Source organism: Oryza sativa, chromosome 3 (genome assembly GCF_034140825.1).
Source record: "Oryza sativa Japonica Group chromosome 3, ASM3414082v1".
NCBI classification, from domain to species: domain Eukaryota; kingdom Viridiplantae; phylum Streptophyta; class Magnoliopsida; order Poales; family Poaceae; genus Oryza; species Oryza sativa.
Genome location: NC_089037.1, coordinates 10,559,719 through 10,573,888, shown reverse-complemented (window position 1 = coordinate 10,573,888; position 14,170 = coordinate 10,559,719). Strand labels below are relative to the sequence as shown.

The following is a 14,170-nucleotide window of genomic DNA, read 5'->3' as shown; positions in this document are numbered from 1 at the left end:
GATCGATGGGCCTGAATCCTGGTGGTGACGCAGCGCGTCATGGTGCCGCGGATGCGTTGGCGTTGGCCCCGCACCCGCTGCTGCTGCGGTGCGTGCGGCCGAATCTCTGGGTAGCGACCGCTCCCTCCCCCGCTAGCGGCTTCTCACACTCGTGTGCCCGCTGTAACGCAACGACCGGAGGGCACGGGGCCGAGTGCCACCTTCCCCGAAGGCCACTTCCCGTGATGTGGACCTGACCTGGTCACCTTGGGCTTTCCTTCTTCCTACTGATCTGAGTTTTTTTGAAGATAACATGAACAACTTTATTCAAAAAGACAGAATTTAGGGGATATACCCCAATACATCACATAAAGATACAACTTAAGCCAAGAAACCATTTTTAACAAGGTAGAGAGTAACCACTCTAAAAAAGCAAACTTTCTGATGAAACAAAACAACAGTAGGAAATCAGATCAACAGAGTTTTGCAGCAAAGCCACGACGATTGAATCCTTTGGCCTCCATTGACATGCACACCGCTTGACAGACTGGAAGGCTCCTACAGCTGTCACCACGGAAACGGCACAGATCGGAGGTTTGTTTCTGAGCCGTAGATTTTGGTGTAGGTATCACCGGACTCAGCAGGTTGGTTCCATGGAGTCTTTCATTAGATCTGAGGAGCAGAGATTGCTCAACCCGAATGATAGACCCTGTATGGATACTGTTGTTTTGAAGCAAAAGGAAGCAAGATTCGGTAGAACAGGTAGTCCACATGACGAGAAATCATATGGTTGATAAAACTTCTGTCTTTGTAGAAGGCCGAGGATTGCTGCAGGATTGTAGAACTGAAGCGGACCACAACAAATGAAAAGGAGCAAGCTCCCAACGAAGAAGTAACCTTCAGATTGGAGAAATAAGATGCCATACCCACACAATGTTTTCACCGTTGTAGAAAAGCAGCAGCTCAAGATATCACCGGCGCACGGAGCAGTAGTACGAAGAGCTCCAAGGCTATCACAAGAAGCAACAACACCTGGAGTTTGAAGACTACCACACAGAGCAACAACACTTGGGCTGCCAAGGTTGTCGCTCGGAGCAACATCGCCAGAAATTTCAAGGCCGTTGCCACCACACAGAGCACCGGCACCCAGAGATCCAGGGCCGCCGCCGCCGCTGTACGAAGCAGCGCCACCTGGAGATCCAAGGCAACCGCCGTCTGCACACGGCGCAGACCAATGAGTTCGGCACCAGCATAAGAAGAAGATTCTGTCCTTCAAGTCGCAGCTCCAACTCCGGTAATCATCACCACCAGCAATCAGAGCTCTTCGCTTGAACGTAACCAAACGGGACATAGCCACAGAAACAGGAAAAACCTGACAAAGAAACTACAACCTAGCTACACTATACTAATAGGGGAGGTGGCCGGACCCCTCCTCCAACCATCATCGGCGGCGAACCACCGGAATTTGGGGGGAAGAGGGGCTGGAGAAGAAGAAGGAGCTACTGTAGCAAAGGGGAAAGTTGGGAGGAGAGGAGGTGGGGAAAGTTGACCATCCAACCCCTGCTGATCTGAGTTGCCGAGGACAGTGAGGACTGAGGAGTGGCCTTCTTTTGAGTTTTAACAGTCGGAGCTGCACCGTACTACGGTAATGTACAAGTACACGGGGTAGAAGCGACTAGTGAGCAGTACAACCATCAGAAAATGTCTCCGTTCAACCGTGGTGAAAGTCGTCGGGTGAGCCTTAATCTACCGCTTTCACCGTTACACTTACTAAGTGCGTTCACTGATCAGAGTGGACGTACACCGTGACCGGCTGGCCAGTCTGTGCAATACACGCTGCGTTGCACTTCGATCCGCTGTTAGCCTGTTATTAAGGCTGTTACTACCGTTAGTAGTAAAACTTGTTGACTGATGGTACTATGCTTTTTTGTCCGGCCTGTCTTAATTACCCAGGCCTTCTCTGAAACTTGACGATTTCTCGGCCCAGACTGACAGCAATGGTCAAAGTAGGACGACGTGGACGTAATGGTCGCTACGGAGTGATTAATTTGGAGGTAGACTAGCCAGAGAGCTCTCCGCGCCGGTTGCTCCGCCCCGGCTCGCCTATAAATTCCACCCGCGCGCCACGGTCGAACACTCCAGCCAGCGAGCGATCCACCTCGATCTCTTCTCTTCCTCTCTCTCTCTCTCTCTCTCTCTCTCTCTCTCTCTCCTGAGCGCCAATCGATCTCGTGATCTAGAGCTCGCTTCCTCGACTTCGTGTCAAACACCGGGAGGAGCGGAGGCCGATCGGAGCCTAAGCGGGGCTCGCGCCAGGAGCTGGCTAACCACAGGCAGGGAACGGCGGCGGCGGCGCGCGAGGCGTCGGCGTCGGTGTCGGAGCTGGCAGAGCTGGACGGCGCAAGGGATCAGCCGGAGGAGCAGGACGCCAAGTTCCTGGTGCTGCGGCTGTACGAGGCGCTCAACTCCGGGGACGCGCGCAGGGCGCAGGAGCTGCTCGCGCCGGACCTCGAGTGGTGGTTCCATGGGCCGCCGGCGCACCAGCACATGATGCGCCTCCTCACCGGCGCCGACCACGGCGAGTCAAGGTTCCTCTTCTCCCCTCGCTCCGTCGACGCCTTCGGCTCCACCGTCATCGCCGAGGGCACCGACGACACCCGCCAGCTCTACTGGGTGCACGCCTGGACCGTCGGCCCCGATGGGGTAATCACCCAGCTCAGGGAGTACTTCAACACCGACCTCACCGTCACCCGCCTCTCCGCCTCCGCCGCCAAGACCACCGCCGCCATTTCTTCCTCCAACTCCAACCACGCCTCCTCTTCGGCGCCGCCGCCGCCGCCGTCCAAGCCCAAGTGCCTGTGGCAGAGCCGCCGCGCCGACCGCGCGCACAAGTCGCTGCCGGGCCTCGTCCTCGCCATCTAAGAACGAACTCAAAAGACATCAAGAACTCAAGGCGCAAAAAGCTTCCCTAAATTAATCACATATAAAAAAAATCAAGCGATACTTATCAATAGTGATTAGCTAAATAAATAAAAACGGAAGCGCACGCACTGAGTGAAGTCACTAGCTATAGTTTATTGCTTATGGGCTAAAGCCGCTCAGCTCAACTGAGCTGCTTCAGGTTTGCGTGATTAATCCCACTACCACTACTGCAACTAGCCAGCCAGTTAAGTAGTGTTGCTTTTGCTTGCTTGTCTGAAAGCTGAATCAGCAGTGTGACCAGTAGCATCAGTAGCTTTGGTCCAAGTCATTATGGATTATGTAAGTGTGTACTCCTTCCACGGTAAAGCTAAACCGTGGCTGAATATGAATGATGGTCTGTTGTTGTTGCATAAAAGTACTCGTAGCTTGTTTTGTTGGACACTTAAAATCAACATATGTGATGTACAGGTACTTCTTTTCTCTTCTTTCCCCCCATTTTCATTCCTTCTTGGGTTCCAAATGAACCGAGCAATGAACTCTGCTTATTTTAATCTGGCCATGAACTGAATAATTAACTCCTACGAAGTTTGAGCAAGGAACACATCTGCTTGCGTGAAGAAAGGGGATGGACTAATTCGCCCCACACTTATGGAAGTCACGAGCTGAACGGCACCTCCCTGATCAATGAATGCATGGTTGATGGTTTGGATTTCGGAAAACCACAACGAAATCAAAGTTTTGTTTGGATAAGCTGTGAGGATAAGTTGTCCAGCTGCTCTGGAGAACCCCTAATCCGAGGAGAAAAATCTACAAAATCCAAGGGGGACAGGTTCAGGATGTTGCTTTCCAACAAGGCTATGATAGCCTCCTCTTTGATGTGAAGTTCCTACGGATTCCCGGTAGATCCGGAAGAAAAATTAAACAGCGAGTTCGGAATTTCTTTGCTCTCAAGCGATGTCATTTCCTTTTCTTCTTTTTTTTTTTAGAGAAGTAAGCGATGTCATTTCTTTGCTCTCTAGCCTTTGTTCTGTTCTCTCTTTTCCTCACGATCTGTCGCTGTCCCAATTATATTTGTGGCGTAAATAAAAAGGAATTCCACTGATATGTCAACCGAAATCCAGCCGGCCACATGTTTGCATTCTCATTTTATAAGCTTAAATCTGACTTAGCTGTAAAATGGTATTCCTCCGTTAGAAAAAAATAAATTTCACAAAACTAAGTATTTTGCACAATCTATTACTTTTAGCATGAAGTGATGGAATACTAAGATCACTGGTAAAATTTACTAAAAAAAAACGTTACACATCTAGCGTTTGGAATTTGTCTAACAAGGGTCCCTTAGAACACTAAGATCAATTTATAAGGGTGCTAATCTACCCACTTCATGGCTAGAAGTACACAGGTTTTGGACGAATGGAGTACGTGTAGCCGTGTAGGACTCTAAACTTGTCCGGTTTGCCCTTAATAACCATTATACTCCGTATTTCTGGCAGGCTTAGGCTTCACCGGTCACCACAAGAGCCATAAAAATCGTGAACTCCGTCAGAAAGTGCATGCGGCTTCTAGAATTTCTTAGAAAAGGCTTAACTGCTTTAAGCATTTCACAAGGAAAAAAAAACGGTGATGACATCCTCTTCAGTAGCTTCTCTGATTGCTGCACCCTTTTGCGTGCGTGCCACGTGACATGGAGTATCTGGGACGGAGCAGATCAGCAGAAACTGACACGATGGTTAATTTCCTCGCCACGAGATAGACGTGTTTACAGTGTACTATTCACTACTCTCGATTCTCGGCATGAAACATGTGCGGTGAATTTACGGTTTACGGAGCCCTCCAGCTTTGAACGTTACAGGTGCCAATAAAACTTTATCGGCTCGACTAACAGCATCAGTCTGTAATCGTGCACGTACGTATTAGACTAGAGCAATGCTCCGGTGCTTTCTACTTGTAGTATTATACTACAAGTAAAATTAATCCCGACCGTTCATTTTAAAGGGTAGATTAGTAATCTCCTAATATATATTAGGAGTAATTTTGGCCGGATCAATTTTCTCTGTCTCGGTCGGTCTTGGCTTGATCGCGTCAGGTCCGACGCAAGCACAACATCTCGCCCGACGCACGTTGCTTATCACTACTCCTCCCAGCACGCGGCGGCGCGGCGCGGCGCGGCGCGGCGAAACCCTCAGGCGTCCCCTCCTCCCACCTCTCACCTGTCTATCCGTTCCCCCTCCTCTCCTGTATTCCACGCCGGCATCCTGGTTCGCCGTCGTGGCCTTCTGTCCGCTGCGAGTGGCCTTCCGCGCGCGTCCGATTCCACCGGAGCCCCTGTGCAAGACCTGAGATTCTTGGCAGTGCCCACTTTGGAGGATTCAATCCATTCCGCCGGCGGGTAGTGATCTCCATTCCGTGTTGCCCCGATTGTGTGGGCTGCGGCCACTTGGGAGGCAACTGCGATACATTCCGGCTCCCCGGTTCCCCTCCGTGCGTGCCCGAGTCTTGTGGCTTGCATGGCGAGCACCTCCTCGACCGCGAGCAAGGCATGAGATTCAGAATATGCAACAGTGTCGCTCGCTGCGTGCTGCCGTGGAAGGCGTCGCCGGCGAACCTGATAGACCGCAATGCTCAGAGGTTTCAGCACATCCGTGCTCTCAGCGGCGTCAGGACACTGGATCGGGCGCTGAACGATGCATGCGGCATACCCGATCTGCTAGCTCAGGATGGTGGCCGGCGATGATGTCCGCACGCTCTCCTGCGGGCATGACTTCCACGAGGATTGCAACACTGCAAAGTGGTTCAGTGACAACAAGAAGGCCTGCCCAGTTCATTCTGCTTGTAATATTCAGTTGTATGGTGTTATGTGTCGAATACTTCATTGACTAATTGACGAGGTTTGAGATATTGATGTTTATTGGATCTTGTGACTGTCCCAATATATTCATTGTTCAGTAATGGTTCAAGTAAAAAAGAAAAGGTGAATAGTGAGGGACTACTAGTAATGTCAATGTGTTGACCATGTCAGTGTGTTGTGCATTTTTTTGTGTGCAACTGTGATGGGGTGAGAAGAGTCCAGGCAATTTGAACTGAAATATGCCATCCTGCTCCTGGATCAGTAAACAAGTTGTTTTGCTCCTGAAAAAGTGAGACTGAAAAAAATCTGATAAACTGCTTAAATGAGATTTTTCACTATCAGAGTTTTGCCCATATGTAAATTGCATTTCAGTCAGAGCTGTAATTCAGGATTTGTTTTATATTTCATACCATTGAAACATCTAATTGCATTCTGTCATATTCTGGTGCTCTGAATCATCGCTACATGATTCCTTTCTTTTGCTCATATGGGGGTAGCTAAGCGCTCAATTGCCACTAGATTGAATTTTTTTTTCAAGTCATAGGACAATGTCTACTAATGGGGGCTTAGAACATATTGATTCACTCTTTGCTGCAAACTCCCTGGTCTACTGTCGTGTTTATGCAAAAGCATTTGCATTAGCTCCGCGGCAGCTAGTGAAGTCATGCACAGTCCCTATTCATGTAGCATCCAAACGCCTCATTCCCAAGTCCCTTAGCCGCTCGTACGGTCGCCGGCGGCGACCAAATGCCACCGCCTCACTCGAGCTCCGCCACCGCACATCGCCGGCTGCCGTAGCTCATTTCTTAGACAATCCGAGCCGTCCACCACATCCCCATACTACACTCGTTCATTCACAGTTGCCCATTCCTCCTACCTCGCAGCCGTTCGCCGGAACCCGTCGAACGTCGTCCGCTGTCCAATTGCCCGGCTATCTCCTCTGTCTTGGTCAAAGCTACATGGCAGGACTAGTCGTCCGCCGTGGGCAAGGACCTTCAGCGGCTCGGCGAAGAGGAGAAGGGCCACCCTTGGTCGCTAGAGAGGGAGGAGATGTCGATCGCGCTGGAGATGATGGAGGCGGAGAGGGAGATGCACAGGCGACGAAGTCGACGATGGATGGGGTCAGGCGCTTGAGAAGGGCGAAGGTGTAGAGTTACTGAATAATAATTTACAATAATACCCTTACGTGAATTATTATCTATGAACAAATATACCCCTCCATGTTTCTACTACCACTAAGCGTGGTGGTAGTAGAACTAGATCTCAACCTGACGATTATATACGATCAACGGCTCGGATTATTTTCTACTACAAGTAGAAAGCACCGGAGTGAGGCTCATTAGACTATTAGCAGGCAGAAAAATGTTGTTGCATATGCAAGCATTGAGTACTTACTACTCCTTTTACCTCCGTTTTATAATGTAAGTCATTCTAACATTTCTCATATTTAAATTGACGTTAACGAATCTAAACATATATATCTATATAGATTCATTAATATCAATATCAATATGGTAATTGTTAGAATGACTTATATTATAAAATGGAGGAAGTATTAAAAAACAGTCTCTGAACAGTGGAAGGCAAAATAGTCATTCAACACTCATTTAAGAGTTACTGAGACGTACTCAAATGTTACTTGTGCTAAGATACAGTACCTTCTGGTACGTACTTTGACACTACAAGGAGTGCATAAGAGAAGGGCCTGGGGTCTTTACGGCTAGCAACACAAACTACGAGCTAGCTGGTACGGGTTCAAGCCTCACTCCCTTAGTTTAAAAATCAATATAGTCCTTTCTAGATTAATCCCATTTTTCAAAAGGAGTGCATAAACCTATCGATTTTTATTAAAAAAACACTGTAAGGAAATCTATCACGAAAATTGAAAAGTATTCATGTGCGGCGAACGGGACCCTATCCCCCGAAAATGCAAGCTTAGTGCATTTGGAGTTTCCTCTTTTTAAAGGAAAAGGGCAGGATTTCCCTAAGAAATTCTACAAGTTGCAACCTCTTACGATGAGTGCAAGATTTTGGTGGTTTCCCCCTAGATCTCCCTCAAGCAAGGATCGTTTCCCACATGAGCGGAGCTAGATAGGAGGAGGGTTGCCTAGGAACCCGATCAAAAAAATTTTTAACTATAGTTTAGCTATTTTCACATATATACACCACTCGATCTAAATTCAGACACTCATATTAGTCTAAATTTAATCTAAAATAAAGTAAAGCAAGCGAGTGACCCCCCTCTCTAGTATGTTCTAGCTGCACCCTGATTTCCCAAGTAACGATTTAGGCTTCGTTCGTTCCTGGGCGATCCAGGGGATTGAGAGAGAAAAGTATCTCATTTTCCGCGCGCACGCTTCCTAAACTAATAAACGGTGCGTTTTTTTTAAAAAAAAATTCTATAGGAAAGTTGCTTTAAAAAATCATATTAATCCATTTTTAAAGTTTAAAATAGTTAATACTCAATTGATCATGTGCTAATGGCTCATCTCGTTTTGCGTATCTTCCCAATCTCCACAATCCTCTTCTTCTCAAACACACCCTTAGCTGATGATTGCTACCATCATTCGTCGTGAGCGCCAAAAGCATGCAACCTGTTAGGCGCATCTGGCAATCTGGCATGGAGCAAACTGTTGTGGCAGCTGGATTTCCTAATCCACGAGTTTGGCGGGTGCTCTCCAAGATTAACACGCCTGAAACACGTGCAGCTTAGTACGAGCGTACTGCCGTACTCCAGTTAAGAGCCGCTTTGAACACTGCCTGCCATCGCCAACAGAAGCCCATTGTGACTGACTGAACTTTCAGCGTCCCAATCAAGCACCTAGCTTTTGGTACACTACTGTACTGCTACCGCTGTTAATATACTTGAGAAGGTACGTGTAGGTATTAAAAATTTACACTAAAAATTTTAATATCTCGAGATATATGATATCTGAAGATATTAATTATTATATCAGAAAGTATGGTATCTTCCGATGTTTTTTTTAAAGAAGATAAAATTACACAATAAATTTTGTTTTTGCGGGCATGAAAAAGGCGACTTTCTCCAAGCCGACGACGATATGCATGAACCGATGAACTCTACCAAGGCGCTTCGTACCTGGGGGTGTGGCTGGAAAGCTCGCTCTCCTATCTGATCCTGTGGCTGCTAGCGCTTGATTGAACCAGTCCCACCACCATGGCCACCGCCTTTATTATCATTGGGTTGGTTTGTTTTGTAGTATAAATAGGCCTTACCAAATTTTGTCAATGTCAAATTCTGATAAGTTTTGGCATGACTAATTTTGGTAAGGGAAACCAAAATAGCCTAAGTTCACTATTGAAATGGCCTATTTTCTTAGGCATACCAAAATCTGGCTTCAAACCAAATATACACTAAACACTACTAAAATTACCAAATATTGATAAGCCTAATTTAGTTCTCAAACCAAACCAGCCCATCGTGCCGTTGAAAGCTGACCTTTCATGTAGGAGTAGTAAACTGACTGCAGATATGAGAGCAACGAGACACCGCGATGCAGTCATGCATGATGCTCGCCATACCAAGCCAAAGCTTTGGAACGGCAGTTCAGTTCACTTCGCTGGACACACTGAGGCCACGCACTCTGCATGCAGACTGCACAAAGTCAGACGTTCAGGTTCCATTCGGCAGGTGTGTATTCAGTATTCCAGGGGCGCCGAATCCGTTTGAGTCGTGAGCAGCAGATGTGTTCTTGCTTCTTGTTCAGATGACATGTTGGTTTCCTCAATTATTTAGCCTTGAAAATAATCCGTACCAACACTTTCAAAATGTTAATGGTTTCCTTTAATCCTGAAGTATATCCTTATCTATTAACAGTTTCAGCGTGAAAATGATTTTACCTTTGTGTGGCACATCAACAGGATAAGTCATAAGTGATACCATTCCAAAACATTCGCTTATCAGGGAGCCATGGTTCTCTGATCAAGTTGACTGTTCAGTGCAGCTCATTTTATAGGGGAGAGACCGAATAGCATAAAAAGATGCCTCGATTAGGGACCAAGAATATGCCATGGTCAGCTCGTAATGCTTGCATCTGTGATAAAGAACAATTCAGATGAAGTCTTGCCTGATCAGTTGCTGATCAACTGGTGAAGATTCTCGTGAAAGCGGCGACAGGAAAGGGAGAAAACGAACTGTCCTGTCCAGGAGTGGCGACAGGGTATCAAAGATCGATCCAGCGAGCATCCGAAACTATTCCCTCTCCCTGCTGGGTTTGGAAGTGATGGTTGTAGCTGAAACATTCCAAGTGTAACTATTAACCACAAAAGGTAAATAGCAGCAGCAGCAGCTTAACCCAGTGATATATAGAACCTGATACTGTTAGCTTGGACATTCTTCTATACAATCTGCAGCCTACACTGGACGATCACAATTTGCAACATCAGAAAAGTTGGCATGTAGCACATTATCAGAATGTTCCTCAGAAACATACGATCAGAATATATGCCCGAGGACCGTAATATTCATATCAATAATAAGTTACCAGTAATGCTAGGAGGATATAAGCAGAAAAAGGTTGATTTGCAAGTAATGTATGATTAATCCAAATTGGCATGCGATTCTCTCTATCAATTATGATTCAGATAAAGTACTTTAGTACTAGGCTGAAATTTTTGAGAATTCTGAACATGTACTATTTAGTGGCCGGCGTGCTCGTTTCTGAACTTCAAGCTTCGCATACGGAGCCACCGATGCTGTAGCCGTACACGGTACAAACAATTCGATTTGCTCGTACCGGTTATTAAAGAGATGGAAAAAATTGGGGCAGACGAAATCAAGAAAGGGGGCTGCTATATAACGGAATCCCGTTTTTAAACGGGATGATACTGGTTAGGTATCAGGTCCGGTATCGGGTGATACATATCAGGTATCAGGCGATTCTACCACGTTTTCAGGTGATACTCGCGACGTATCAAGTGATACCTATCAGGTATCATGTGATTCTTGCCACATATAAGGTGATACTTGTGAGGTATCGGGTGATACCTATCAGGTATCACGCGATACCTATTAGATGATACTTGTGATGCATCAGGTGATACCTATCAGGAATCATGCGATACCAGCCAAGTATCACGCGATACCTACCAGGTATCACGCGATACACACCCGACATTGACGCCGCCGACCACTGCCGCCCTAGCGCCCCTTCCTCCCTAGCTCCGGCCACCGCTACCGCTCCCTCCTCCGGCTCCGGCGACGCACCACCGCCACCCCCTCCCATCCCCTGGATCCGGCTTCGGCCACCGTCACCACCCCCTCCCCTGCCGGCTCCAGCCACCGCCGCCGCCCCCTCCCCTGCCGGCTCCGGCCACCGCTGCTGCTCCCTCCCCCGGCTCCGGCCACCGTCGCCGCCCCCTCCCCCGCCGGCTCCGGCCATCGCCGCCGCCCCCTCCCTCGGCTCTCTGGCTCCGGCCACCGCCGCTGCCCCCTCCCTCAGCTCTCTGGCTCCAGCCGCCGCCGCCCCATCCCTCCGCTCTCTGGCTCCAGCTGCCGGCGCCCCGGCTCCGGCCACCGCCGTCGCTCTCTCCCTCGGCTCCGGCCACCACCGCCGCCCCCTCCCCCGGCTCTCTTGCTCCGGCTCCCGCCGCCGCTCTCCCCCCGCCGCCGGCTCGGCCCTTGTGCCTTGTGCTCTTGCAGCTGATGGAGGTGGAGCTGAAGCTATCCCGTTGAGGCAACGGTATCCCGTCCCCTAGCATTCCCATCAAGAAAGGAGGGAAAAACTTCCTAACATCGTGGAAATCGGAAGGAATCGATTCATGTTTAAATAAAACGAGAAGAAGGATTGGAAAGGATACTTTTCCCGACGATCAATTCACACATCGTTTCCTTCTGAACAAAGGTAGATCCCCGGCGGCGGCGGGGAAGCTGCCCGTAGTGGCGCTTTTGATAGCCGTCCCGTCGCTCCGACGACTGGGCCCCGGACGAGAATCTATCTGTTGGGCCTTGCTGTTCATGATGGAGGCCCAACCAGTCCGAGTTGGGACACGGACCGAACGTTTGGGCCTAAAACTTACTCCTATCTGGGCCAAATCTGCCGTTCTACCGTTAGTTTACGGCCTGGTATATGGTACTAGAGCAGAACAAGGTCGCCTCATTGATCGAGAGATACGTACATCTGCATGTAGCGTAGACCGTAGAGTCTCGAGGTACTACTAGCTTGTCCTGGCCGGTCGGACACGAGGCAGTTGGAAGCGAGGATGCAGCCAGCCGGCCGGCCGGCAAGGAGGAGGAGCTAGGCACATGCTCTTGCCATGCATGGCGCCCGCCTATGCCAACTCTGCTAGTCCCAAGTCTCATCGGCCAATGCACAAACTACAAGGCTAACCTAGCAGCAGGTGGTGTACCCAGGTGTACTGTACTGGCGAGGAGTAGAACCCCAACTACTGGAGGAGTACACGGGTAACACGGCGCACAGAATGCAAGCGACCAAAAGACAAGCGTACCGTACTGCAAGCTACAGCTAGCCGAGGACGCCTGTGTGGCTGTGTTCATTTCTGAATCTTTTTTTTTTAGATGGTCAGGACACTCTCTTTCTGTCACGGTGTCAGCCGTCGCTGAATTTGATGGAGAGGAGGGTACTCCTACTGCAGAAAGAAAATTGGATGTGCGTGGTGGTACAGGGCTCTGCTCCATGCCATGTAGAACGGTAGGGCAGCATATGCATGGTTTATGATCTGATGAGTCTGCCTGGCCATTGGCCATGCTTTGCTGCGGCCGCTCTGAACCACGTAGGCGCCCTGCGTACGTGTCGTGTACTCGTGTCGCGTGACTCGCGTCCCGGCATGCGTTACAGTAACCAGTATGTACGTCCGTACGGCCGCACTACTTCTGATTGGAATTTGGTTTCACTTAAAATTGTGGCGCCTTGGCCACAGTACAACCAAGTGAGTGCAGCCTTCCAGGCAGTCCCAGCTCGATCTGAATGTATGTGTGTGTACTCAGACAAACAACAGCTAGCTAGCTGTATGGGTATGGCGCTCATCGTGCCGTCGTGATGACTCACGCGAGCCAAAGAGTGAGCTGTAAGTAGCCTGTAATCGAGCATATGTATGGGCACAGTACCTGCACTTCGTTCAGCTTTGTGCCTTCATGTTTTTTGAACAGCCATCAGTACTCGGAGCACAAAACGTCGATCCATATCCACTAACTGCATGATTAGCAAGTGAGCTTCAATATTAGCACAAAACTGTTGCCGTTACAGTAAGCAGGAATCAAACAGGCGATGCCTCGCTGGAAGGCCTCATAGGCAGATAGATGGAGTAGGCAGTGCACAAGCAGACGAAACAGGAGTCCATCAAATCAGCGTGACAATAGATGAAGCCAAGGCACGCATATGCATGCCCAATGCCATGCCAAGGCCAAGCTAGATGCGGACGGGGGACGGGATCAGACTCGGAGCGCAGCGCCTGACGCAGCACACGGATTCCTCCCGTGCCGCGTCTCCCCGTGCAAGCGGACAACCACTACAACTGCAAGGGGCTCTCCCATCTTTTCGGCGGCAGCAGCAGAAAAGTTCCTGTACTTGCATCGCCTGCACCCGAGGGTGCCGGGCTCCGATTCGACGGAAGAACCTGGCCGCGCTGCACATGAGCACCCTCCCGGCCTCCCCTCCCTGCGACTGCGTGCCAGCACAGCAGATTAACACAGCTGTAAAGCTCATCTCTCTACTGTCCGCATTGTCTCGTTGCAATTCTTAATAGTGCGCGTGTAGCGTCAACTGGGTGTACTAGTACTCTACTAGTAGTACGACTGTACGAGCCAAGACCTTGTTAAGAGTATTCTTCTGCGTGGCGCCTAGTACACGAGAGACAGAGAAGAGAGCCAAAACCCAAGCTATCTGGGGACAGGAGCCAAGATCCCGGCATTACCAGACATGAACAAAACAGAGCTGTGCAAAGTCGATGTCCTCTTGTTCTTTGAGATCACCCTAACCAAAGCATTAAGCGGGCAAAAAACAGCGAGCGAGCGAGCTCGTCGTCCTCCCGCTCCGCACGTCGTGCTCGGCCGCAGCGGGCAGCGAGACAGCGATTCAGGGATTTCGGGGGAGCTGCCCGGCTGATGAGTGCTTTAGGGGGTGTTTAGATGGGGCTAAAACTTTTTAGTCCGTGTCACATCGAATGTTTGACGCTAATTTGGAGTATTAAACATAGACTAATAAAAAAACTAATTTCATAAATGAAAGCTAATCTGCGAGACGAATTTTTTAAGCCTAATTAATCCATAATTATGAAAAGTTTACTGTAGCATCACATTGTCAAATCATGGTGTAATTAGGCTTAAAAGATTCGTCTCGTGAATTAGTCCAAGGTTATAGAATAGGTTTTATAATTAGTGTATATTTAATACTCTAAATTAGTGTATAAACATCCGATGTGACATAAGTCCCTGTTTTCCAA

The 14,170-nt window shown here is 48.9% G+C and overlaps 1 protein-coding gene across 1 annotated transcript; it reads left to right on the top strand.

The window, feature by feature from the left end:
• The first annotated feature begins 2,114 nt into the window (after positions 1 to 2,114).
• On the top strand, positions 2,115 to 3,316 carry LOC4332560 (wound-induced protein 1). Its single transcript, XM_015775922.3, has one exon. It carries the CDS (start codon positions 2,527 to 2,529, stop codon positions 2,899 to 2,901), a length of 375 nt encoding a protein of 124 aa, XP_015631408.1. The 5' UTR covers positions 2,115 to 2,526; the 3' UTR covers positions 2,902 to 3,316.
• Positions 3,317 to 14,170: the final 10,854 nt, after the last annotated feature.